Consider the following 26,589-nt stretch of genomic DNA (forward strand, 5'->3'; position numbering starts at 1 on the left):
GCTTCTAAAGAGCCAGACTTCATTGAGCAATAGTTCTCCAGTCTTTCTTTGGGCATTGGCTGCTTTTTCACTTGTTTTCACTCCAGTCCTTAAGTTATGATTATAATCACTTTCTTTCATTTCAGCTAACAGACAGTTAAATTAGTGAGAAGACAACAGAAAATGAACATTCAGGCTTTATGATGTTTTATTGAAAAAAAAAAAAAAAAAAAAAGACTATCGGTCAACACAGTGGCAAGGTACTCGGAAGAAAAGCATGTTTCATTATGGCAGTGTGATGGGTTCACTTACATCAGTGGGTTAATACGATTCAATAAACTGTCTTATGAATCACTTGCTCATCATACAGCTGAACTCAGAAAAGCAAATTCATGGGGGAAAAAGTCATTTTCCTCACAAAATAACACTTTGAAGATTTCAAACAATGAGTCATTTTACTTATGCACATTTCAAATGATTGCCGTTAAAGTACATTCTCATTTTGCATAAACTATGTTGTGCACAGAAGCTACATATAACAACTACGAAACAAACAATGAGGAGTGAAATAATTCCCTTCATCAAAAGGTCATCTTATCCATTTAATATGCAAAAGCAGCAGTCAGGCCTAACAAAAAAAAAAAGAAAAAAAGAAAAGAAAAGTAGCATCCATGGCTCCGACTGAGCGTGGTGACTGCTGTGTCTGACTTTTGTTTACAGATTTATTAAATATTTCATACAAACTTATTTTATATATAAATACCTTTGTCATTCAAAACTGTGACTTAGTGTTTTTGCCTTTAATCCAATGACAAACCCCTTCTTTCCCAATATCACTCTCCCTTCATTCTCACAACTAAATACCTCGACAAAAAAAAAGAGACAAAAATAACTAGTAAAAAAAAGAAAGAACTAAAGATACAGATATTTTGGCAAGTCAGGGAGACAACCTGTATGCTTGTCTGTTTCATCAGTATCAGGTAGCAAACGTTTACATCTGGATCTCATCATTTTTCAATGAAACAAGCCTGACCGAGTGTCTTACAAAGCAATAAAGAGACCGGTTCATTCCAAAATGAAAACAAAGACTTCATCTACCAAATAGCATATCAGTAAAGTTTTGGTTAATACGTGGAAGGCCCAATAATTTTACCTGGGCCTTATAAGAAGAACAAAAGGCAATTTAAATATACAAATACATAGCGGAAAATTAGGCAAATAGAGCTCTTAATGTTTTGCAATTGTTAGTACCCAAAATGCCGGGAGTAGGTGGAAGACTGTTAAAGGAGTGTGGCCAAACTAGAATATAAAGGATACTTCGCCTCTTAGTTCTTTTGTCAGATTGAAAACGAAAGCACTGATCCCTTTGATCCTCTCCAGAGAAGCAAAGATAAAGTGCAGAAATAGCCCAAAAATTCTGGTGGCTGCTTGTGCCACCCCTCAGCCTCCTAGTAGCCTAGTAGACATCACCTACGTCTTCACCTAGAGAACTTCTCAGAGATCTTTAGTAGACGAATTTCAAACTTGGGTGTCCATGCCCTGTCCACCCAGCAGGGTGACAACAATACCCCATCAGCCTTTTACAACTGAGGAGTAAAAAGCAATGGTCGTTCAACCTGTTTACTTGGAGTAGCTGTGTATGTGGACTTTTTCCTGGTAGTGACAGAGGAAAATCTTCTAGTGGATTTCTCTGGACTGTTTTAAAGACGCATGACTGCAATTCAGTGCAATTTGATTACTTTGATAACAGCCTCACTGTTTACAGTTTTCTGTCTCCGCTCAGTATCAGGAGTCATATTAAGTTCCTGGTAAACAACATAAAGCAAATACTTTCTAATGGCACTGCAGATCACATGGCGGCTTTCACTGCAAAGCAGCCACAGGAAATGCAGCACATTCACCAATTTAAATGCTACTTTTACTAAAACGACAGGGATCAGAGGGAAGTCTAAATGTTCATTTTGTTGTGAATGTCTACTTGTTACACAAACTCAAACCAGAAGAACACACCAAACACTTTCTTTGTCCACAGTTTTTCCACAATTCCCGTGTCTCCAAATGTGGGTTATCGTGTGGTGGCTGATGATAAAACACGCGCTGGTACTGAGGAAAACAAAACTAGCATGCAGGCTGGTGAGATGTTGGGTTGGGGAGATAGTCAGTGTGTTGCAGAGGGGGTTGTATGATTCCAGTACAAGAGTCCCCTGAAGGCATAACAGCGGTGAAGAACCCCCCCACCACCCTAATAAGCTTAGAGTTAGATGAGTGGTGCAGATCTGTCATTTGTGACAGTCGGCTTCAGCTTGACCATGGCAAAGGGGTTCCCTCCTCTGCGGAAAGAAAATGAACAAAGATGTATGAGGTTATTGTCAAATAGAGTTTTAATTAGTCATATAGATATGTGAAAATCTGCCAGCTGTGTCACTCACGCAAGAAAAGGAGCCTTTGGAGTCCCATTGACTAAAGAAACCTGTTATTAAAGAAAAAGCAGAAGAAATTACTCTTTAACTTCAAGTCACCAAAATGGAAACAACAAAGTTCAACAGGCATCAGTGCAATCTCCAAAAACTGCCTCCAGCTATTAAGAAAGCACTAGTTGTCGGACTGGTTTGATCAGACTTCCCATCAACAGTTGTCTCCCCCCCCCCACCTTCCTTTGACATATAATTACACCACAAAACTCAGAACTCACTGAACCTGGAATCTAGACAATCTAGAAAGGCTGCCAATTGAAACACTTTTTTTTTTTACCCCCTCTCACCTTAGGGTGGTGATAATCTTACTGCCTGCAGAGCGAAAGGTGAGCATGGAAAACAACGAAGTTCAGGAGCAGAAATCTCTGAGCTGCATGCCCCGAGGGCTGCCGTAGTCACACAATATGTTCCGTGACAAAATGTTTTAAAATGAACCATCATTGCCACAGTGGTTTCTGTTTGCAGGTTTATGTTTTTCATGGTAGATCACATCAGCTCATGCAGATAATTTTATTATGTGTATGACAAGGCCGTTTTTGTTGTGTTTTTTTGTAGGAAACAGACATTACCCATCTTTTCCCCTAGAGAGCAGGCAACACCCAGGCGTCACCAAAAAAATGTGACAGTTCTTAAAGCCACAGACGGGCTTTTAAGGCATTACATTCATCATTCATTCGTTTGAAACATCCTGGCTTTTTTGTAGTTCTCAGCAAACTTTTACTTCTGATTAGATGAATCACAAATAAATAAGCACAGATTCGCTTCACAAAGAGAAAACCTCAATCAAAATTGTGTTAAAAAAAATGGAATTTCTTCTCCAGTTCAACTGATTATGTCAAAAAACCTCCCTAACCCTGCTTAAAGTTGTGTCCTGCAATTTTTCCCCTCAAACAGCACAGAATATAATTGTGTCCAACACACACTGATCAACTATGATGTAAAGTGACCCCTGATCATTGTGATTATGCACTGTTAGAATAATGCACAGCTTTTCCTTTGTCACATACCAGGCAATGTACACACCCCCATGGCAACAGCACTTCCTAGCAGTGGATATGGCCAGAAGGAAGGACAATGTGTTCCTTGAGACACTCCTGAGTTGCTTTTGTAGTGGAACACAAACTAACCCCACCTCGAAAAGCCCCAGATCCCAAATGAACTGATCGTTTTTGGGATGTGCTGGAAGAGGTCCCACCTCCCACAATTCACAGGACACCCAGGGGGTTCTATTATTGTAACTGATAGCTAGCTGATAGGGCTGATCTGAACATAAACGCTTTTTTGGTGGTAAATTTGTAGCTCCTACTTTCTCAAACAGGACGTAAAATTTTGGGGTACGCTGGGTTGGTATTTTCCCCACTGTCGTATATTTCATAGTGAAACCCTGACGCAGCAAACTCAGAGGACAGTACAGACAGTCCAGAACAGAAAGGAAGGTGATGAGAAAGGAGTGTGCCTGGGCTTGCCTGCTGGCTCAACAGATAGTTCATTTTCAGTCAGGCAGCACAGCACAGTCACAAAATTAAATTGAGACTGTACTCTCTCATCCTTTATGCTTCCATCTGTAACTCTTCTCTAGTCAAAACCTGTCTGGGAGTATTTTACCACCTTTTTCTCCTCTCCGATTTGTTTTACACTTTTCTTCTAGATACCGCGGTCATGCCTGTATCTGTCAAAATTGCAAACAGGCCCCTACTGAATGTGACTTCTCTGAAGATTAAACATACTTCGGGGAAACTATAGTCTTGATAAATATAGCGCATTTCCTTGAACCTTGTTTATAGAACACAGGTGTGCTTCTAGCTGTGCTGTTTCAAGGGCGTGGAGCCGGTGACTGCACACTAAGGAGATGTTGGTAAGACGCGATCAGTTCGACTTAAAAGTTCAGCCTGCGTGGTGGCATTTATGGTGCAGGAGTGGAGTGACGACTCAGCAAGGGCACGTGTCCCATCAGGAAGAAATAACCTTGTGTGAAAATGATGACTAACTCCACAAACTTCAGCCATTAAACTTCGCCAACGAGCAGCAGCCGGGGAAAAATGCATTTCACATTACGGAGCAGCTGCAGGATATTAGCTTTTATAATGTCTCTACAAAGTGCAATGTTTGCTGAGGACTTAAATATATCAAGACTCCCATGCAAACTTTGCAGAAATTCATTTTTGTGAATCACAAGGACTCTGGTGGTTCTTTTTCTTTATCTCCAAGTAGCCTAGAGTTTGACATGTGGTTCAGAGTGGAAGAGAGAACCACAGCCGATCAAAAAAAACAAAACAAAACAAAAAAAAACCCTTTCTTTAAATCTGACTGAAATCAGTAAATAAAAACTTGCTTGTGCTTGAGGCACAGCTGTTCTGAACAGCATACCATGTCGTATTTGACAATCCTTTGACAAGTACTGCATTCTGGATTTTTCAGCAGACTAACTCCTTTCTGTTCACAGACTGGGTGTCAAAACTCAACAGAGAGAGGGGAGGGCATGTGTGAGATATGGGGTTGCAGTTAGCTCAGACCTATTTCTAATAGCAAAGAGGGCCGAAGATGACGAGCAGCTACTCTTTTCGCTCCAAGCTTTCAACCGTCACTCTTAGCTGTTCTTTGTGTTGGTGCCTAATATTAAACTTAACAGCATGTTAGTATCTGATGGAACAAGGCCCATCAAAGAAAAGCCCTGAGGGAAGGCATGACTGGTGCAAACAGACTACTTTTATTGGACTGGAAATCGACATCACCTCCCTGTTTTTAAAAGGTGGCTCAGTGAGACGCTGCTTGAATGGACTTGAATGGCAAAGGCAGGTCTTGCACCAGCTTTCAAGGCACCTGGAAATGATTCCTGAATTTGCTGGTTAGATCATGATCTCAAGGGGCTGTTTTTTGCCACTGCGGGGTATTTGATCATTTTGTATAGGTCTTTTTTCAAAATAAAATTTAAATGAAATATTTTTAAATGCCCAGCATGTCAGCATAACAATATTAGCGCTTAAAGGAGACACATTATGTTCATTTTTCAATAAAGCTGTTTTAGCTTCTCTTGGCTAGCTTTCCTGCAATTGGCTACCTCTCACAAGCAAAAGGTTTCAACAGCAGCTTCTGTGCTCACACCAAGAGATGTGTGAATTAGACGACCGTATCAAGGATAGCTGCAGCCATACAAAGCCAAGAGCAGAAATGATAATGTGAAAGATTGTTAGAAGCAGCGTGAAATACACAGAAAAAAAGTATACTTATTGTTTTACAATGTAATGGAAAACTATAGAGCAGATTCAGAAAAATGCTGAGTAACACACTCACTGAACAGCTTCCCTAAATGACAACCCCTGATCATCCTTATAAATCAATCATTTGTGAAATTGCACAAATTCCATACATGCTTGTTGTGTTACAGCAAAACATCCAGTGTAAAGGCATGTTGTTTATCCGTTTTCTTCTACAGCACGTGTTCTTGGTAATACCTACAAAACTCAAATTGCTTAACTGCAGCACTATTTCAAAGCATTGCCACCTAAAGATACGTCATATCAACCCGAATTATCAAAACATGAGGGAAAAAAAGATATCAGGTCACGCTCTGGAAATGCTCCTGATACAGCTGATGACAGGTGGTTTACTTAATCGAGTGCTGATACTGACCGTGTTTACTGGCGAAGGCATTGAAAGGACAACTGGGCTGGAGGGGGCGTCGTCGCTGTAGTCTGGTGGTGGCAGCAACACTGTTTCGTCCTCCTCCTCCTCAGTCTCTGGCAGGCTAATCGTACTAAGATGATGCACCGGCGTGCCTAGATTACTACTGAGACACATTACATAAAGCTTCAGTTATCCAACAGCAGCTGTGAAATTTAAAAAAAAAAAGTTATTGATTCAATGCTTGGCATGCTCTGACACCTCTTACCTATTTGATACCACCGACTCAGTGTAAGTTCGACAATAGGATGAGGGAAACCAGCCCCGCCTGGGAACAGAAGCACATTGTTTCATCTTTAAAAAATGTCAAAATAAAATTACATAACGAGTCATGCAATTTCTTAGCCGTCATCTGGAATCCATCACGACAGAGAATCACCGCAGCAGACAAAACACTTGAATGAAATTCTAACATCAGACACAGAATAGAAGATTTTGTTCACTAAGACTCCAAAGTTGTCTCCAAGTCACGTCTGGAGAAAACGATGGCTTATCAGACCAGTGCAGTGGATTTGTTGCTAAGAAACAGAAAGCACTGATTTCTCCCAACACGGCCTCTTCTTGGGGGAAAAGAAGAAAAGGGAAAAAAAAGCCATTGACTGCATTAAAATCACTTGAAATTAAAAAGGCCGCTTAATGCCACGCACAACAAGCAGATAAGGCTCGTGTAAATTCTTTCAAAGTGGGACAAACGCAAACTGAAAGCACTCCATAATCCTGCATGATGAGCCCTAAGTGATCTGGCAAGGATGAATATGAACGTAATTATACACAGAAGGAGGGTAATGCTGCTGCAGCCACATATGCAAACACAGCCTGCTGTACATAAACAAGCCTGATCATTTGTAGAAGCGGATGCAAAGCTAACAGGTGCTATGTTTGTCTAGGGGAATAAAAAGCAGGGAGATCTTTCATTTAGCACCTGTGAACATTTTTCCTCCTTCTCTGGAGGTGACACGTAATCACAGCTGCTAAAAAGGTGTGACTTCATTGGAATCTATAAAAGTTCCAGCTAAAATATTTTCTTCCCTCGTGTTTGGGGAAGGAAAATGTTGTTGAGTAAAATCTACAAGATGCCTCCCGGTTTGTTTTGTTTGTTTTTTTTTTGCATGTGTACGTGAGCGAGCCAGATCAGGCTTTATGACTGTCGTGTTGAACATACCTGACATATTCTGTATTTTGAGGCATGTGGTACTAGCACGACAAAGCAGCAAAAGCACAAAAGAGAAACTTGTACTGTCAGCTGAGTTATGTGGGAAAAAAAAAATACCCGTGTGCCACGACTGCTACGTCTTTCTTGTAACAGAAGTATCATTCCTGTCTTAGGTGTACCAACAAGTTAAAAAAAAAAATTTTAAACGCTAAAGCGCCCACCATAGCTAAGGTTATGCACTTGAAAGGGACTGGTGGGGACAAGAAAACAGAATTCAGTTGACCACAATCTGCAATTCACTGACATCTAATGGTGAGATTTTACAAACTGTACCTTTATTGTTTTGATATTGCCTAAAAATTAATAAATAAAGGAATAAATAAAAATAATATTCAACTAGAGGTATTTGGGATTTCTAGACAACAAATCTATTGAGTGAATAAAATGAACGACACCCAGATTACAAAATGTAACTGTAACTGAGATTGTGGAGACTAAGCTCAGGTTCTCTTAGCTGTCAACACAGCCCTGAATACAAAAGCAGATGAAGACTCACTGCTGCGTCTTCTCCAGCTCTCCGTACAACCAGCCGTCCTTCTCGTCCTGGATGAGCAGAGTGATGATGTCGCCTTCATCGAAGCTCAGGAGCGTGTTGTTGTTGCCTGCTGTGTGAGGGAAAATGGTTCTAACCCGGAACTTCTTGCTCACGTTCAGACCAGATGACTGGGATGTAGATCTCGACAGACTGCCATCTCCAATACTGCCCTGATCTGGAGGCAGAAGGGGGGGGGGGGGGGGGGGGATGGATGGCTAGCTGTTTTAATGGACAGCTCTGGCATGAGAACTTTTCCTTTACACTTATACAGGAAATATGAGAGAGCCTGGCTATTTTAGACAGAAAGAAAAATAAAAAATAAAAACCACACATCATGTAGATAACAAGTTGATTTAATCTTCACCAATAAAGATTATATATTTATTTATGCAGTTCACATAAGCCAACTTTACCTGAGTTGTGGTCTGAAGAGGAGTTAAATGGAAATGTGGGCTCTTGATTAAACATGTTGGCAAGTGGGCTGAACTGAGCTTTGAGGGGTGGTGCTGGAGGAGGGCCAGAGTCCACATTGACCTGAAGAGATCACAAAGACTGATTAGTGGATGCATCAATATGACAAAGTGAATTGGCATTATTCAGATCTCAACAGGTCCTTAGTGCTATAATCAAACAGTCACACAGTAAATGGAGTTTATTTTCTTCCTCCGTGCGAAGCACTAAACAGCAGTTGCCTCACTGGACCTTAACACCACACAACAGCAACAACACAGCTGAGATTTCCTGCTGATAACAATCACCCATGTCTTACTACTTTACACAACAGCTTTCATCTGATACAACAGATTTCATCACTTTAACAAGATAAAGTACAACACAACAACTTGAGAAGATAAAAACCCCACAGGGCCAGTCTTTTACAAATGCTTTGTTCTCGTTATGCACTACAGCATGCTCTAGCCTCAGTTTTAATCTAAACTACCCCCATGGTACGATAAGAATATGTGATCGAACAAGGTAATACATGACAGAAGAATGCTTAACATCTACAAATTTCACACTTACAAATCAAATAATAAAATCAAACTAACCCTGTTACAGTGATCAACCAGCGGTGATTGTTGTGGAACGACGGACAGCCCTTCTATCATGCTCACCACAGAGTCTGGCACCTTGGTGATGTCGCTGCACTTTTCCTGCCAGGTGGGGATCTTCACCGACAGTATTTCTTTGGCCTGAAAGCACCAGAGAATGAGAGCAAGTTAACTGATCCATTATAGAAGGTGTGATGCAACTGTGCTGGATGTTCATCTCCGTCCTTGCTTACGTTCTCGTAGAAGTTGCTAATTTGACCGGAGAACATGCAGTGTTTGTCCGCCAGGAAACAGAAGCGTCGCTTTTCTTCCAGCAAAGCCTCTCTGCAGCCGTCAGCAATGAACTTCTGCATGTCCATCTGGCGTGATGAGATAGTCCGCAAGTACTGCAGAAGGTGGTCACAGGACAAGAGGTTACAGAATAGGGTGAATAACAACAATTTAATCTGTGCTTCATCGGGTTCATTATATGCATCGATGAGCTTATAGTTAAGAGGATCTATTGAGCCAATTTTCAGCTCCATAGTTTTGTTGTTTGGCTGTATTAGAGTAGCTTTGCATGATTCACAGTTCAAAATAATCTTTATTCATCTCAGTTCAAAAAATGTCAGAAGAAAGGCTATGACAAACAAAAGGCTTTAACCACATGTAGGTGGAGCTATTAACTTAATTACTATCATTAATATTGATGTCCATTTATTTATTCTATTTGTAGTTTATTTATTGTAGTATTAATATAGGTCCATTTAATTAAGTATTTTTGCAATTTTTTAACATGCATTATCCCTTTTGTTTTTTAAACTTTGCATTTATATATACATATATATTCAGTCACATCTGTATCAGGCCATAATTGCAACATAAATAAAATCCTCTTTTAAATGGAGTAAGGTGACTATTGAAAATACTTGCTGTTTATTTAATTTAATTTAATTTAATTTAATTTAATTCTTTGCTACCAGGTGCCAACGCCTCTGATCGGGGGACTTTTGTTGCTTTAACACCCAAGACTGGGAAAACTGACTCTTGATGGCTCCCTGTGAGCAAAAGCTGTTTGGGTGCTCAGGTTAGATGCACAAATCACGCTCCTAATGAGCTTTGTAGTCAAAGTCCCTGCACTTAGGGACAAGTTTATTTGAGTCTCCTGCTGCTCCTGGATCAATCTTAGCTCAGCGGGAGACCAAATCAGTCTTCTCCTTCCCCACAGAGAGCCTGAGACTGAGTCTACGTGTCACACCACACACACGGGCAACTGGACCCTGACACAAGGCACACTGAACCCTTTAAAATAAACTTCCCAACCTTCACTCCATCCCTTTTTTATTCAACGCCTACTCCCCCAATCTTTTTCATTTTCCCCAGGTTGTCATGGTGATGGTAAAGCAGCCTATCTCTAAGGGCTCTGTCAAAGACCCTCCCCTACTGTCTGGTCTGATTCCCTCTATGCGTGTCTCTCTCTCAGACACGGAATCAAAGCTCTTCATTTCCCATTTTCACCACTAAAATTGCCCAGACGTGAGGTGGAAGAGCAGGCCGACAGGGCTGAGCTCATTACTGGCCCCTTACTCAAGCCCTACACATTATTAGAAAGCTGGGCAGTTAGACTCGTCTCGCATGTAGCTCACTGGTGTCATTTTTATCAGATAATGAAAAAGTCCATTCTGAGGAAAGAAAGGCCCCAGTTTCAACCCGGCTTGAGAAACAGGATCAGGCTATTAAGCTCCACCCAGACAACATGGCTTATTGTATGGGTGTCTTTTAAAAGGTGCCATTCAAATGCAAGGATAAACAGAGGACTGATACAGAGTTTAGCAGCAGGAAAACACAACATTTGTAGAGGCAAACCTAGAACACTTAGATCTCTTTTGCTCTTTGTTTTTACTCCTTAAAGAATCTCATAATACACAAGTTTTAGACACTATCCATCATAGAAGCAAGGCCATGAACTCAGTAAAGTCAGAATAAACAGACAGGAGTTACTTATCAGGCTCTGTGCTGTCTGATATAGCTGCTCAACAGTCCTGGGTCTGCTTTGCCATGTTTTTCATTTTATGATGATTGAAATGTTTTCAACTTGTGAAAGGTCTGGACTGCAGGCATGCAAGTTCCCAGACTCTTCTACTTTTACTATGAAGCCATGCTGTCATTGTAGGTCCAGTTTAGCATTAGCATTGTCTTTATACAATGCAGATGAACAACACTGTACAGTACCAACTATGAAGCATTATGCTAGCAATAATAATAAAAGCCTTAGTGAGCATATTTGAATAACGATGATAAATTCAGCTACACACTTTCTAATGCCTTACATTACTGTGGACTTCGAACTGACATTCATTTTAATAATTTTCACTTTTGGTGTTGGTTGTGAACATTTTATTAAAAAGGATCTTCAGATACTTAAATGTAAATAGCTTATACCTGTAGACACTACTGTGGACTCCACTTTAAGTTTCCGTACTTAGATAAATGCATCATACTACGTCTCACAATAAGCATATCAGTCCACTTCAGTCCACCAGAGTGGACTGAAGGTTAAAAAGCCACAGAAATGCTTCTGTTTTGTTGTCATAAGAAAACATAATTACATGATGAAAACTTTCTGAGCAGAATGCAAATCAATGATAAGAATGATGGAGGGGTAGTATTTATATACCAACACAACACCCACACACACCTGAATGCATTCAAAGTTAATCAAATTAACTAGTCCATCAGTCAGTAATAACTGGATATTTAAAACAACTGTATTTTGACTGTTTTTGTGGGTTTTTCTAAATGGAATTGTATTTATTTAATCACTGCTTACATTTGTGGTTTACATGAATGAAACTTATTAGTAGACCAATCTGATGTGCTGCATCCAACACAACCTGAATCTCAACAGGGTTTGAATCTGTGCCTGCATGCATGCTTTCCTTTGTACAAAAATGGGTGTGTGTACCTTCTATGAAAACAGTCATTTAAGCCATATGTTTGTTCTATTGTGCACCATGTAAAAACAGGTGAACTGCACGCAGCTTTGACCACGGTGACTTCTTTGATAGTTTTATTACTACATGAAAGGTTTTTAAAATGCCCTTTTATCCCACATAAGTCAAAACATTTGAAGACACCAAGGGTGTCCTTTCTCAAACGCCTGTCGTCAGTGGCGCTATTATGTAATACTTTAAAAACAAAAAAATAAATCAACAACTGGAAAGCAAACGTGGAATTTCATTCCAATGAGTTGCCCTAATATTACAGGCAAACTAATCCCTATCACGAGAAGCCTTGGCCTCAATTCATTACCCTGTCAAATAAATGTTATACTAGTCATCCAGTCTTCACAGCCAGCCGAGTGTCAGCATTCAAACTCCACATACTTTAAAAAAAACATCCAAAGTATTAGCACACAGTCGCCTTTTAATGTTCAGGAAAGATTGGAGCTGGTTTTGTTTCAAGCTCACCTCGTTCTCTCTGAGGTCATATTTGGATGAGTGCTTTCCCTGGCTTTTCCTCCTGAGCTTCTTCAGGTCTGTCTGAGAACGGTCTAGGGATTCCTGTTTCACCTTGTGCTCTGACTGATAGCGCTTGAAGGTGGCCTGCAGGAGTCATTTAACAAGAGGAAAACAGCCATTTCACTACACAAACAAGGAGTAAACCATCATCAATGCTTCCCTTAGGGACGCTTAGCTTGCATGAAATATAGTTACATAAACAAGATAGGTTTTTGTATGCAAGAGGAAACTTCTGGAAAAAAGAAGAAGTAGTAATGCCTAAAACTGCATTTGCTGAAATAATCAATGTAGCTAGCTCCAAAAGTGATCCTTCCAACAGAACTCAACATGTGGTATGAAAAGGCTGGTATAAAATTCTTTTTATACCAGCCGTTCTTTTTAACTTCCAACCAAAGCTTTAATTTTAATAAAAGCTTAATGTTGTGTACTATTAGAGTGTGGCCACATTAAGTACATGTAGAACTCTTGACAGGTGCTTGTCGCTAGTAGCTTCCTGCTGGGCTTCTCCTCAGATCGTTAGAACCACTGAACTCTCGACCTGTGTTTGTGATTTTGGAAGATTTGTAATGCAGTTATTATATACAAATATGCCTTGCACTGTGGTTATTTGTACTAATAGACCATCCAAGCTTAAACTCTGGTACACATTTCTGATAACATAGCAGTCTACCCTGTGTTCCAAACTACTGGTTATGATCAAAATGCTAAAATTAAGGGTTCAAAATGTGATATCTAAAAATACTTGTTGATGTCAGGGTCGCCATGCCCATCTTTCATACTGTGACTGTGTTTGGATTAGAGACAGAAAAACGCTGTTTTCTCTATGGAGACACTTACGTTCATATATTTGACATCCATCTCTGTCTTCTTCTCCAGCTCGATAATAACATCTCTGTGGAATCTCTTGAACTGCAGAGAGGAAACATCACAAATTTGTTAATACATACATCAAAGTTACAGTTCAGTTCAGTCACATCACTCGTTGTGTACAGTAAGCATGGAGTGATCTTCTGGAATATTTGATAATGGGTTTCTGAGTGGACAGGATTTCACCCAGAGCACATAGTTTATCAGCTTATTAAGGTTAGAAAATTCCCAGTGTTGGCCCCTCCCAGGTAAATTAGGCAGTTAAGAGAAAAGATTTTTTGAATGCATATAGCATTGATTTTGTCACATCATTTTTAGACTTTTGTGCTTCAGTTGTTGACATATTTCATTTGGGAACACTTGTCTTCCGTTTCTATGTTGTCACAAGGTATCTGAAGCATTTTACCCTAAGGCACAGGTGTCAAACTCCAGGCCTCGAGGGCCGGTGTCCTGCAGGTTTTAGATGTGTCCTTGATCCAACACAGCAGATTTAAATGGCTAAATTACCTCCTCAACATGTCTTGCAGTTCTCCAGAGGCCTGGTAATGAACTAATCATTTGATTCAGGTGTGTTGACCCAGGGTGATATCAAAAACCTGCAGGACACCGGCCCTCGAGGCCTGGAGTTCGACACCCCTGCCCTAAGGCATCAGGTCCTGAAAATAATCATGTGGCTTTTCTACTTTATCAGCAGTTCTGTCACTTTTGCTTACAACGATTTTAAACTCAAAGGTTTGTAGAGGCTTGTGATAGCGAGAGTACAGAGGGAAAAAAAAAAGTTCAGCATTTGTTCACTAACATTTAGAGATAAGTATTTGTGGCCATAAATACTTATAGCTAGTAATTAATGTAATTAATAGCTTGCTCAGGATAAGGCCAGCACATATTGTGTTTTTGCCCTGCAATACTTCCTTACTTTGTGACTCCGTCTTTGATACTCATATTTTAAAAATGCTATGTGAGAGACAATAATTATAAAAATATGACTTCTTCTTTAAAAAGGTACTTACGTTATCTTCCAGGTCATTATGGACCTTCTTCTGGGCTTCTGCAATCTCCATCAGAACCACACCTGAGGAAAAATTCAGGAGAAGATTTAGTATTTCATCTTGATGCATTCTCAATCATCCAGGAAAGTAAATCTCCAAAAGTTGAATCTGTTCATCTGGACGTAGCGTTTTGTGGGAGAAACGTTTCGTCACTTATCCAAGTGACTTCTTCAGTCTCAGCTGACTGCAGGTTTCCCCAAATCTTATAAACACGGGTCTCTGTGGCTTTTAAACCTCAAAACATGCTGCGCCAAAAACTGGTCCACCCCAAGGATCGGGTCCCCCGACACAAACAGAGTAACATAGTGTACGCTGTTAAGTGCCAGGAGGATTGCCAGGATTTATACATCGGGGAAACCAAACAACCTCTGGCGAAGCGGATGGCACAACACAGAAGAGCTACCTCGTCAGGCCAGGACTCTGCAGTCTATTTACACCTACAGTCCAGTGGACACTCTTTCAAGGATGAGGATGTACACATCCTGGACAGGGAGGAACGCTGGTTTGAGCGCGGAGTCAAGGAGGCCATTTACGTGAAAAGGGAAAGACCATCTCTGAATCGAGGAGGGGGCCTAAGGGTACATCTGTCACCATCTTACAATGCTGTGATTGCAGCCATTCCTCAACTCTCTGTGAATGGTACTCATGGCCATTGATCAGTGGTCTTTGATCAGTGGTTGTTGATCAATGGTCATGAGAATTTGCATAATTATGATTAAGGAACTGACCTCCCAGCCCATTGTTCCTTCAGTGGGCTAGTTCAGTCATTATGCAAATGTACTGTTTATAAGATTTGGGGGAAACCTGCAGTCAGCTGAGACCGAAGAAGTCACTTGGATAAGTGACGAAATGTTTCTCCCACAAAACGCTACGTCCAGATGAACAGATTCAACTTTTGGAGATTTAGTATTTCAGTAATTACATCTAATCATTGATTTGTGTATCATGTGGGGTTCCACAAGGTGCAATCCTTGGTCCCATTTTGTTCAGCCGGTAGCAAAAAAGGTTTGTACATATTTCTAAAAATGATTTACTGACAAAAGGTTTACTGAGCTTTAAAGTTGCTGGCAGAGATTTATTGTTAGAACACCCTTTGACAGAATTATTTTGCTCTACACCCACAAAAAGGTACCTTATTTTTATTTTTTACTGCTGGTTCTAACTTCATTTACTACAGGGACACAAGAAGGTAGCCGATCATTTAATCAAAATTTGCACAGGAAATCCTCGAAGATTATAATACCATGAATCTTAACCTGTTTCTTTATGAGGGGTAGGACACAGCATTGGAAACCAGCAGGCACAGATGCGAAAACATAATATCAACAATTATTACTTTTTCAGAAACTTTGTGTATAAATCCATCGAGCCTGTCATACATTTGTTACAGTCCATATTTTACAGATGACTTCTCTTCTTTCAATATTTGAACAGCTGTCAATAAGTAATCTCCTATGAAACATTCTGGTATTGTGCAGTCGGATACAGAACAGTCTCCATTCACAGACAGGCTAAAGCACAGACCGAGCAGCATATGACATGAAACAATGGGAGTGACTCAATACTGTAAACAGAAGGGGACAATCATAGCTAAGCAGTTTATACTGCTACCTCTATCACAATTGGGTGAAATCTAGAGTCGAGGTTTATTACAGGGCAAAATGCTCTGGTGAAACCGGCAAAACATGCACAGCACACCCCACCCCCCACCCTCTACCTCATTTCTGAACATGTGATAGTCAATGAGGGAAAAGAGCAAAAGTGAATGACCTACATGGATTTCAACACCTTGTGAAGAAAGTGTAGAAAGCACAAGCATCAGTTTCACTTTGTCATTTTTGGGTGAAAACAAAAAAATCTCTATAAGTCACCCTGGTCAGCACACTCCACCTTTGAACACCTACACATATACATTCGATCCAACACCTGACATTCCTCTTTATATGACACCCCCTCCCCAGCTCAGAGCAAACAAACGTAACGATACAGAAGTGTACTTCTGTATCCAGCAGGCAGCATCCAGCTACAACAACATTGCCCTCTGAAGGTCACCAGAACGTACTGGTAAATGCTGCCTTTGTGTTTCAACCCGGGGGTTGGTGGGGGGTGGCCACTGGATGTTGAGCTGTTTGCACAGCCTCAACAACAGACCACATGGGGTGGAAGGGGGAGGCTGAGAAAGGCCAGGAGGGGGAGGCGGCGGGGTTCAAAGAGGCCATTGTACACCTGCCAGTTTCACCTTTGGGGTGAACAAGGTGTGAAAGCCTGCCTCAGTGAGGATAAATGCTACAGAAAGTCATCAGAGGGTGCATGAGCCTATCACATGAACAACTGACGGCTGAATCAGAGTTAAGAAAAACAGCACAATGTATGACGTCTGTGATTTTTTCTTTTTCTTTTTTTTAAGTGCAGGTAAAGAAAAAAAAAGTCTTTCTAGCTAGAGTGCCAAAAATGGAATTATGAAAAAGCTGTAACTGGCTACATAATTTTAACTTAAATTTTAACAGAAAACGGGGCTTTTCAGTTCATCTGAATATCCGTGTCTGTTGTTTGTATTTGAGGGCTGTAAGTAGACAGTGCAACTTCCCCTCAAATCTTTCAAATGAACAACTCCACATTCACATTTTTTTTTTGCAGGTTAATACAAGTTTGAGAAAAGATCCTTGTGGAAAAAGCACACATGATTCACACCTGTGATTCATTATTATTAATGCCGAACCCCTCATTCAACACCCGCTGAGTCCATGTAAAATTTACTCTAGCCTGTATATTACAGATAAGGTGTCTCACGACGCCATTAAATGACCTTTGGATTTTAATCAAACACATGTTGTTTGGAGGATCTGAAGCTTAAACAAAGCAAGAAAAACCATAACCCAACTGCGCTGTAGAACAAAGCAAAGGCTGAAATGAACCCCTAAAAAGACATTTCTTTGAGATTATGTTAAACTTCAAACAGCACCATGTCTCCACAATTGGCACTATTGAATAACTGCTGATAAATCGCAGAGTAGACAAGGCCTTAGACACTGTCAATAGGTGACTCTTTTTATGAGACGGATATGCCCTGTGCCAACAAAAAAGCAAAAGCAAAAAAAAAAAAAATCCCGCCTATGTGGAGTTAGATAAGGAAGCTGTCCAACATGAGGTGATGTTGGCATGGCAAACAGCGGCACTGACTTTTCTAGCATAGACTCTCTTTGTTTGAAAGTTTGATCAAACTCATGTTTCACCCATTCAACGAGTGTACACAGCAATCAACTAGCTCAGGAAGTGTCCCCAGTCATCGGCCACCGTCTCGCAACACGGTTTGATCACTGAGACACATCACTGGGCTTGTTCCAGCAAGCATGCAGTGTCTGCAGTGAATCATGGCCGCCTCCTGTGTGAATCAGGATCCAAGTTATAAACATCGCAATGAAGGTGGGACAAGTATTGTGTTTGGGGGTTGCCATGGAGGAGCTACTCCCTTAATATCAACATAATGATGTCACTGTAACCAATGATATCGAGAATGATAATGAGAACCGCAATATGCAGTTCATCCATCCAGATGACTTCATGAACAAAGTGCAACTGTAGACTACATTAAATGAAGTATGTCTAGTGTTTCACGTGATTTCCCTTCACACTGCCGGCTGGGTGTTGGCATAATCCGCCAAGGTAGATTCTTTAGGCACTGCCAGCTGAAGGTTTGCCAAAAACAAAGAACACATTTTTTAAAGTAGTAAGTAATGAATAGAAAGCAAATAGTTGCATTACAAATAAAATAAATTATAGAAAATCTGCTTACATTTTCTCTTCTCAGGAAAACACAGATATGATAGCTCGGCAAACATTTACTGATTACTATAATATCCTTCTTTTTTTTTTTTTTTTTTTTGTAAAGAGATCAAAAGCTTCAGAATGACTAAACAAATGGCACTTAAAGTGAGGCAGTTTTGTCAAAAAACAAAACAAAACAAACCCTCCGGTATAAAATCAAACAAGCATTCTCCAGCACACACACACACACGAACTAATTTTCACACATGGGCTTTCTGACCAGACCTCTTCCTTTACTTTAACACACACTGAAATTTCAAGTAGCAGGAGCAGTTCTGAGTTTGACGGCTTCCTCCTGTGTACTTAAAACATTTCGTAGTCTGATTCCCCTAAAATTCTTCAAAGTTCACACGAATGAAGGTGCTTATCTGCTTAGTGCATTATGGATTGAATCTTTCAGTCATCATCATCATTTACATAAGGCAATTTTGGGTGTTGATTGTAAGTTTCTATTCAATAACAATCACCCACAGTAACATTTTTTGGTTGAATGTTGTTTAATGGCTTGAGTAGTTACAGTGAATAAATATCTACTTGGTCTGTGGACAATCAATATCAGTGTAAGTTGGCTTGACAAAGAGCAATGACTTGCCGTCACATAGAGTACAGAATATCATTTATTAATACCAGAGCCAATAATACCCCGATCACAATGAGTCTCAATTTTCTTAATAGATTAAATTAAACACCAGCTTCAAAGGACTTCTAAAGGTTAGTTGAGGTTGTTACATAAAAACAATCATCATATGTACAGTATACACAATTGAAGTTTCATATCAAGCACAATGTCAGCTGTTTAGTTTCTCATATGCTGTGATATTAGGTTTTAACACTTTAGTTTGGATGATTCATTAGTTCAATCATGCCCATGGTTAGACAGTAGGATATATACCATGTCTGCAAATAAATGTAAAGAACTTTCAGCCTCAATTTCTCAGCTTAGCCAATCTCTGTATGAGAGTAAGAAAGATAACACAAATAAGATGTTATTTAAAAATTGTCCAAATGTGGTTTTGAGCTGTAGGCTGGTAGATTTTTTTTAACCTCTTGACAGTGTTAGCAATGTTCTCATTTACAGTCTTTAAACTAAACTAAGTTAACGATCTCCGGCTGCTGCATTGTAAATTAATGGCGCAGTCACACTAGAATAAAAATAGGACAGCAACCTCCTTGTCTCCAGGGAAGAAGAAGAAATTGGAAAAAAAAAAAAATTATCCACTGATTGCACTGGACATTTCTACACTTGAGGACAAACAGCTAGTACCTGTGTCAGCTAAACTGCCAGAGTGCAACAGCCTCTGCCTCTGGGGAACCACTTTTGAAGGCAAGGCGATTCCACAGGTTACCTGGGATGAAGCAACCTGTCTCCACACAATTGCAGTCTGACTTGGACTGTCTGCAGTCGCTCTCACAGACTGGTAAAGGTTTGCAAGTAAGTGCTGTCTAATTTATAAACACGGACAGACAGCCGGGACGCTCCAATCTCAGTCAGTCTATGCTAATTATCACAACTCATCAGCCATATGCAATGAGATTGCAAGTTCATTGCACGTGGTCACAATAAATTTAGTCATGCTATACCCAACCATTTTCTCCCAGTTGTAGCATATGAATTAAAAGAGGACATCAATCGTTTTGCTAAACTCCCAGAACGAAACAAACACATTTTCTCAAGAAATATTAAACTTTTGTTTTACCTCAACTTCTATAATTTTCTGTTATTCTATTATTACTTCACAATCATGATGGCAATGATTTTGATTTTTCAAAATAGGCGTAAATAATGCATCACAGCACCACTATTTTGAGAACAGCGCTTTTAAAACACAGCTGACCTGAAAAAGTCAGGCAAAAAAAGAAACGCCATCACAGATGATTCTCCACAGGAGAAAAAAAAATGTTGGTATGTCACCAAAGGAAAGACACAAGTATTACTAATGACTTAAAAATGACTGCTCCTTTTAAGCTGATCAGGTTCCAGGGTCATGGTAAAGTGCACGATGACTCACCAGCATACCTTTCTGAGACACTTAAAGAAGCTGAACCATCACTCCAGCTAAAACGTTCATCATAAAAATACATTTGATAAGGAGGAACACATTTTTACTCATTAAAGTCCAACACTGCAGGATATTGCAGATCTAAGTTTGCAACGTGTTTTCTTTTTCTTTTTTGAGGGGCAGGATTTCTTCGAAACAAGGTACATTTTTGACTTCTCTGAATCATTTCTGCCTGTTAGTAAAAATAAACCGCTTAATCACACACTGATTACATAGGCTTTACTGAGTGTCATGTCTAAAGATTAAAGCCATCCTCTGAAACAGCTACAAAAAAGATATTTGAAGTGCCGGAAAGTCTTATTCACCATAACATTAACCAGCCTCCAGAAGAAATGGTGCCTCTCAAAAGCAGAAACTTGCTACAAAAGCTATCAGCAGGACACACTCAGCAGACTCCCAGCTCTGAATTCTCACTCTCTAAAGTGAAAGAAAAAATCATTCTGGCTGACATAACCATTTTTTCTGTTGCAGACAGTTTACGTCAATATTATTTTTTTTTTAAATGAACTAAGGCTTGACAAACAGTGCAGAGAAAAGGTGGAAGGGGTGCGGTTCGTGCTATTCATTCGCCTGTAACATTTTCAACCTTTCGATACCTGCCGCTTTTCAAAGTGGAATAGCTCCCTGTGGAGTCCAGCCATTTGCTCATGCATAGGCAATTTCGAAATGTAAACCCACTGGATATGACATTCATCAATCAAAAGAAAACTTTTTGTAATAACCCGCTGAAATGTAATTTAGGACTAGCAAAAGCAGGCGACAGCTATAGAAGTCTGCAAACCAGCTATGCAGAGACAGACAGCAGTAGTTAGTAGTAGCAGTGCATTGAATGATCACAGATGGAAGGAGATGTGGGACAAAAAGAGTGCATGGCTGAAAAGCTCATTATCCAAGGAACTTACTGATAAAGTGAATTCCCTACAGTGCTGCCTTTTATGAATCCACTAAATGAGATTAAAGGAGTGCAAGAAGAGTGACACAGGTTAAAGGCTTTCACTCATCTGAGTACTTAGTGTTTCTTCAAAAAGAAAAAAAAAAATTCTTTTCTTATTACTTTCACATCCATCACAGCAAGAATCTGAGAAATTGAGCAGCACCCAAGTAAAAGCCTCGGGTAGCTTTCAGCAAATACCTGCTAACCTCTGTGACGCACGAGCTTTGTGCCATTCACTGAGGGAGGAAGAGAAAAAAAACAAAACAATCTATGACTACAGAGAAAAAATCTTTACAGGTGTCTGCAGCAGAGAAGTGCAGAGTAATCTATCAGGCGCCTCATTCTGAAGAGTCGTGCTGCTTAGAGTAAATAAAGATTAAACACTCGCTTTGAGCCGCGATAAACAAGTAGAAATCCTGCAAAAGTCAAGGCATCCTCTTTTTCAGACCGTTTGGAGAGGCAGATGGAGGGATAGGGGGATGAGGATGAGGATCAGCGGTGGGTAGACGGTCTCCTCTGTCTATCTGCCTGTCTGTCTGTTTGTTCAGCACGTTTGCAACTCTACGTGCTGCAGTGGGTGAGAGAATTCACACCATCATGTTGTCTACGCCAGGCGGTGAAGGAACGGCCACGGAGCCTGGAGTTCAACACTTCACCTGCCATTTCTGTATTCATTCTTATTCAAAGTCGAATTGATTTTTTTATGACTGAAGTCACATAACGTGATGGGAGTACATACAGATGAATGCACCTAAAAGAAGAATACACAAACCATGTAGCACAAACTCTATTCTTGAGCATTTGTTAACCAGAAGGGGTCTGTTTCAATAAGGCTAGATTTGACTAGAAAGCTCAGAGTCACACCTCCCATCTGTGACTTTCCACAACAGGAAAGAGAACAAAAAAAGAAAGAAAGTAAAGCTGTTTCACTTCAGCGTTTTTGGTATGCACAGACAATGCTACGTAACACCAACATATTATTAAATGAAGAAATGAAAACTGCTATTGTTCGCTGACAAGAGCGCCTTAACAAACATGGGCAGCATTTCATAACAGCGCAGTATGAGACGTCTCCGATTACATTAAAACATTTCAGCCTTTGTCAGAATGTCAAAATACAAATTTCCCTTGTGTGCGTTGCCACTTTGTAGCTAGATGGGCTGCGCTATTTTTTTTTCAGTCTATGCTGTAAGGAAAAAGCCTTTATTTTTATTTTTTAAATATCATTCGGTCTAACTTGTTTGCTCATTTTATGAGTTTTATCCTCAAAATTCAGAAAAAGAAACTGAACAAGAAAAGGCTGAGAATCTTGTCTGGGAGTCTACTTTAGCATTAAAACGCATTCTTCATCTCTGTGTTTTACCATGACTGCTTTTGTCCTTCACTGAAATTTTTATTTTCTTCTAAAAATTCTTTGATTTTTAGTCTAAAATCTTATCAAAGCTTAATAAAGGCTTAAAGGAAAGCGGATTTGATTTAAAATAAGAAAACTTGTTCAGAAATAACAGCGAAGAAATCAAAACACAGGAGACAACCACTGTCATCACAATAGTCCTTTACAAAAAAAAAAAAAGAAAAAAGACACTGACAGAGCATCATCTTTTAACTACCCTGCTCTGATTTCCTGTCACATCACTCTGATTCACAAAAGGCCGAACTGCAAAGCCCGGCGTTACAGAGTGATGCAGCAGAATACAAAAAGCAACTTAATGAATTGCAATAGCGGGGAATTATGACCCCCACCCCCCCACACCCGAACAAAGCAGGTCGGCTCCAAATTTCAGCACTAATAGAATAATTGGAGATGACTCACAGGATGGATGAAAAACAACCTGTACGTGCTTGATGGCAGCCTCAGAGAGGAGGCTGAAAAGAGAAAGTGCTTCAGATGGAATGAGAGATAGACAGGACATAATAATGAATTTCTGCTAAGTACCTCACCCCCAGGGTTGAAGCGTTGTTATTTTCAGATGCTTGTATAATTAACTTGCATATTGGGTGATGCAAGCAGAACGTGTCACTATTACGCTGAAACTGCAGGAAAGAGCATTTAGATACGAGTCCAGCTCACGTAATACTGGCTGGATGTGAGAGAGTTTAGCATCATTTCAAGAGAAACTTCAACCATGTGGAAAATATATGTAAAATGTTTGGGAACAAAGTGGTTTCTTATCAAATGTTGCCAACTTGTACAGGTGTAGGGTTTGTTTTTTGTTTTTTTGCACAGCTAATACAAATAGAGTAATCAAGAGGAAAACAGGAAGCCTATACTTGTTAGCTTGCCCTTTCCCAAGCTAACAAAAATAAATCTGTCACACTGATATTAATCAAAGCACAAGTGTTAAACTTCAAGTCTGCAAAGCCAATCCATTGCTACAGTACTTTAAACCTACATTCTAGCCACCAGGGGGCGACTTGTCTGGTTGGTAAAAAGAACTTGGCTTGTATATAGATTTATGAGAAAATGAAGTTACTTCTCACTTGATTTATGACATGACTATGCACTTTACTAATGTGTTTTAGGTCTCAGTTACTAATTTTAAGTCTTATTTAATAGAGCACAATGCTTATTTTGAAAAATTATAATTTTGAGCAGCGGCCAGAATCAGCCCTGGGCCTTATGTTTTACAATGTGTTCACAGTAAAATACATAAATAAAAAAGGACATTTTTTGTGAACTAACACATTAACAGTAATTGTTGTTAATTACAGCACAATCTGGGCAACGAGCTACCAGAAAATTTTTTGTAATTTATTTCATACAATTTACTCCTATATAGTATTTATCATGTAGAAAAACTGAGACGTGCACTTCTTTAGCATATATCAAGTCCTCTCTGGGATTAAATGTGCAGTTAAACTACCAGAACACTTAAGATTAAAGTGGGATCCATGTAAAATGTGTTCGACTTCCCCGACTTAGATGAGTACTCTAACAGGGACAACTGAACAAGGTATGATTCAGGGTACAGGTATTATAATCTGTTAAACAGACATTTTCAGACTAGTTTCTACTGTATGAGTACACACTTTCAAGGTCTTTCACGGTGACTGTAAAAATACTAAAACTGAGGCTTCAAAATGGTCTTTCACAAACTAATTGTTGACAACAGCGAGGCACATAACCCTGCTGTAAAGATACAAATTAGTGTTTCTGCACATTAGTAACACAGAATATTTGTGAATTGTTCTTTGGGGTAGCAAAGTGGATTTTGTTGGTTTAGTTTAGTTTTCAAGGTCTATAATAAGCTAATGGCTTCTGGCTATATTCTTACTTTCGTGTAGAAACATTAACTTTAAATAAATTTTAATAAAATAATTATTCCACGATGTCCAACTATTCCTTTAATTGTATTTAAACATAAGAGGAAGTTTAGAGTCACATTCTTTTAAAAGCTTCAATCTCACAGCAGAGACATTTCTAGCATGGATATCAGACAGACCCTCTCGAGAGCTCCCACATTGCAGGTAGATTTAAAGTAGACTTGCATAATACTCACCGAGCTCTCTGGAGACTGGAGACACGATAGCAGTTTCTCCGATCTTTGACACTGCATCAAAATAAGCCTTTCCAGCAAGAGCCATTGCTGTGCGGGCAGACAGACAAGACACTGTTAAGCTCCAGACGATTTCCAGGATCATTTATAGCTCTGCTTTGACCATTTAAAAGTGCTGCCAGTGTAAAAACAGCTGAGGTACACCAAAATTCATTGTAGCGGTTGCGGACCATTATGGGCTTATGCCCTTTTGTCCCTCGTGAGGGTGAAAACTGTGTTTACCTGTGACTGATTTCTCATAGCTCTTTCCGAGGTTGACCAGGTTCCTCAGGCCTGGATTGAACTGCTCCATTACATTCTGGGGTAAAGAGCAGAGTCTTATTATTGTGGATAAAAGCAAGAAAAAGCAAACAAACAACTTTAACTTTAAGACTCGTTTTTCCCTTTTTGAAATAGGTAGGTCTCGTCATTAACAATAAAACCCTCATAAGGCTATTTTTGTGGGAGTGGGTGGAGAAGAGAAATCCATGAAAACAAGAGCAAGTGTTTGTGCTGTTGCTCTATAAATATCTCCATGTGAGAACAATAAAACTTTCAATCTTTAACTTGACCCCTCACGTATGCCATGCAACTCCCTCGAAAGAGCGAAGTCCTACACAAAGTCCCAGCTATTTGCAGCACTAACTTCATCACTCTCACCAAACCACCCATCTCCCCCTCCCTCTATTGTAATCTCCCAATAATCAAGCACTGCTCACCCCCTGCCTCTATTCCCCTGGCACACCCTCAATAGAACAATGAAGGGGGGCAGGTATGGCTTTACATGAGTGGGGGGCAGCTGAGAGGAAAAACAGTAAACTACTGTAAACTACAAGTAGGACTAGTTCAGTCTCTTTTTCCCTGCTCCCCAAACCAGAGAGGGCACTTCAAAATGCACCCAAATCCAACCCAACTGTCATACTTAAACTTTTACTCTAAACTGTTGTCTATTTCTACTTCCTGTCATAGACAGTGAAGGCTCACTGCTTATCACCATTGAGAGGTAGAAGTATAATGTTGATTAGATTAGCCAGGAACGACCAATCAAGATTACACTCAAATTATTGCTCCAGTGATTTCAGATGTTCTGATAAAGCCACAGCAGATTGATTGAGCTGTGAGAAGCTTTAACACTGCTGTGGTTCACTGTGATTTACGAAATTATTTAATAACAGGGAGTGTCCCTGCTGTGGCAGTGGCATTGTTGAATTTTCTTTTCCCCTGGTAAACAACAGAAAGTTTCAGTTGCTCGATCAGTTTCCTTGAAACAAGAGGTAACAAAAGGTAAGGGAAACAGCCTATAAAGCATATTTAGTCCCAATAAAACAAAAGCACTTCATTATTTTATGGTACTTTACCTGTGGTTTACAGCCACTGTTGAAAAGCAACAAAGCAGACTCGCCGAACTATAAATTTCTGATTACACCTGAAGTGAACTACATTAAAAAAGCGACCCCTCCCAAAAAATAAAAATAAAAATAAAACAAAACAGGCATTTCCTTAAATGCTGAATGCATCACTCACCTTAAAAGTACTTTCAGTGAGCTTGCTCACATGCTCCGGATCCCGAGCCATCACGGCAGGTTGTTTCTTAAGCTCAGAATTTAAAAATATATATATGTATACACACAATATAAATAATATTTAAAAAAAAAAATAACAACAAAGCGGAGAACAAAAAGACACTTGGTAATCCAGGAGTTGTCTCGGTCCGAGTAATAAATCCCAGCGCGAATCCTGCTCCGTGTCTGTACACTGTGCACGCGAGCAAGCTGAAACGCTCGTGCAGCCGGCGGCGGACGAACTGACTGGGACACCGAGAGACTTCCCCGTGCCTTTAGGGGCGAAGGGGGGGGGGGGCAGCGCGGAAGGGTGGTGGTGGTG

The 26,589-nt window shown here is 39.9% G+C and overlaps 1 protein-coding gene across 2 annotated transcripts; it reads right to left on the reverse strand.

The window, feature by feature from the left end:
• Positions 1–163: 163 nt before the first annotated feature.
• baiap2l1a (BAR/IMD domain containing adaptor protein 2 like 1a) lies at positions 164–26,498 on the reverse strand. 2 transcript variants are annotated; one of them, XM_063481500.1, is made up of 14 exons: positions 26,230–26,498; positions 24,949–25,024; positions 24,670–24,756; positions 14,312–14,373; positions 13,272–13,343; positions 12,384–12,518; positions 9,168–9,320; positions 8,932–9,075; positions 8,296–8,416; positions 7,844–8,057; positions 6,343–6,402; positions 6,084–6,237; positions 2,409–2,449; positions 164–2,309 (listed from the first exon to the last, which is right to left on the reverse strand). In XM_063481500.1, the coding sequence occupies exons 1-14, from the start codon at positions 26,278–26,280 to the stop codon at positions 2,237–2,239; spliced, it is 1,443 nt and encodes a 480-aa protein (XP_063337570.1). In that variant the 5' UTR covers positions 26,281–26,498; the 3' UTR covers positions 164–2,236. The 2 variants fall into 2 exon arrangements, with proteins under 2 accessions (XP_063337570.1, XP_063337569.1); XM_063481499.1 differs by having other exon boundaries at positions 6,084–6,240.
• Positions 26,499–26,589: the final 91 nt, after the last annotated feature.

Source organism: Pelmatolapia mariae, linkage group LG8 (genome assembly GCF_036321145.2).
Source record: "Pelmatolapia mariae isolate MD_Pm_ZW linkage group LG8, Pm_UMD_F_2, whole genome shotgun sequence".
In the NCBI taxonomy this organism is placed as follows: Eukaryota; Metazoa; Chordata; class Actinopteri; order Cichliformes; family Cichlidae; genus Pelmatolapia; species Pelmatolapia mariae.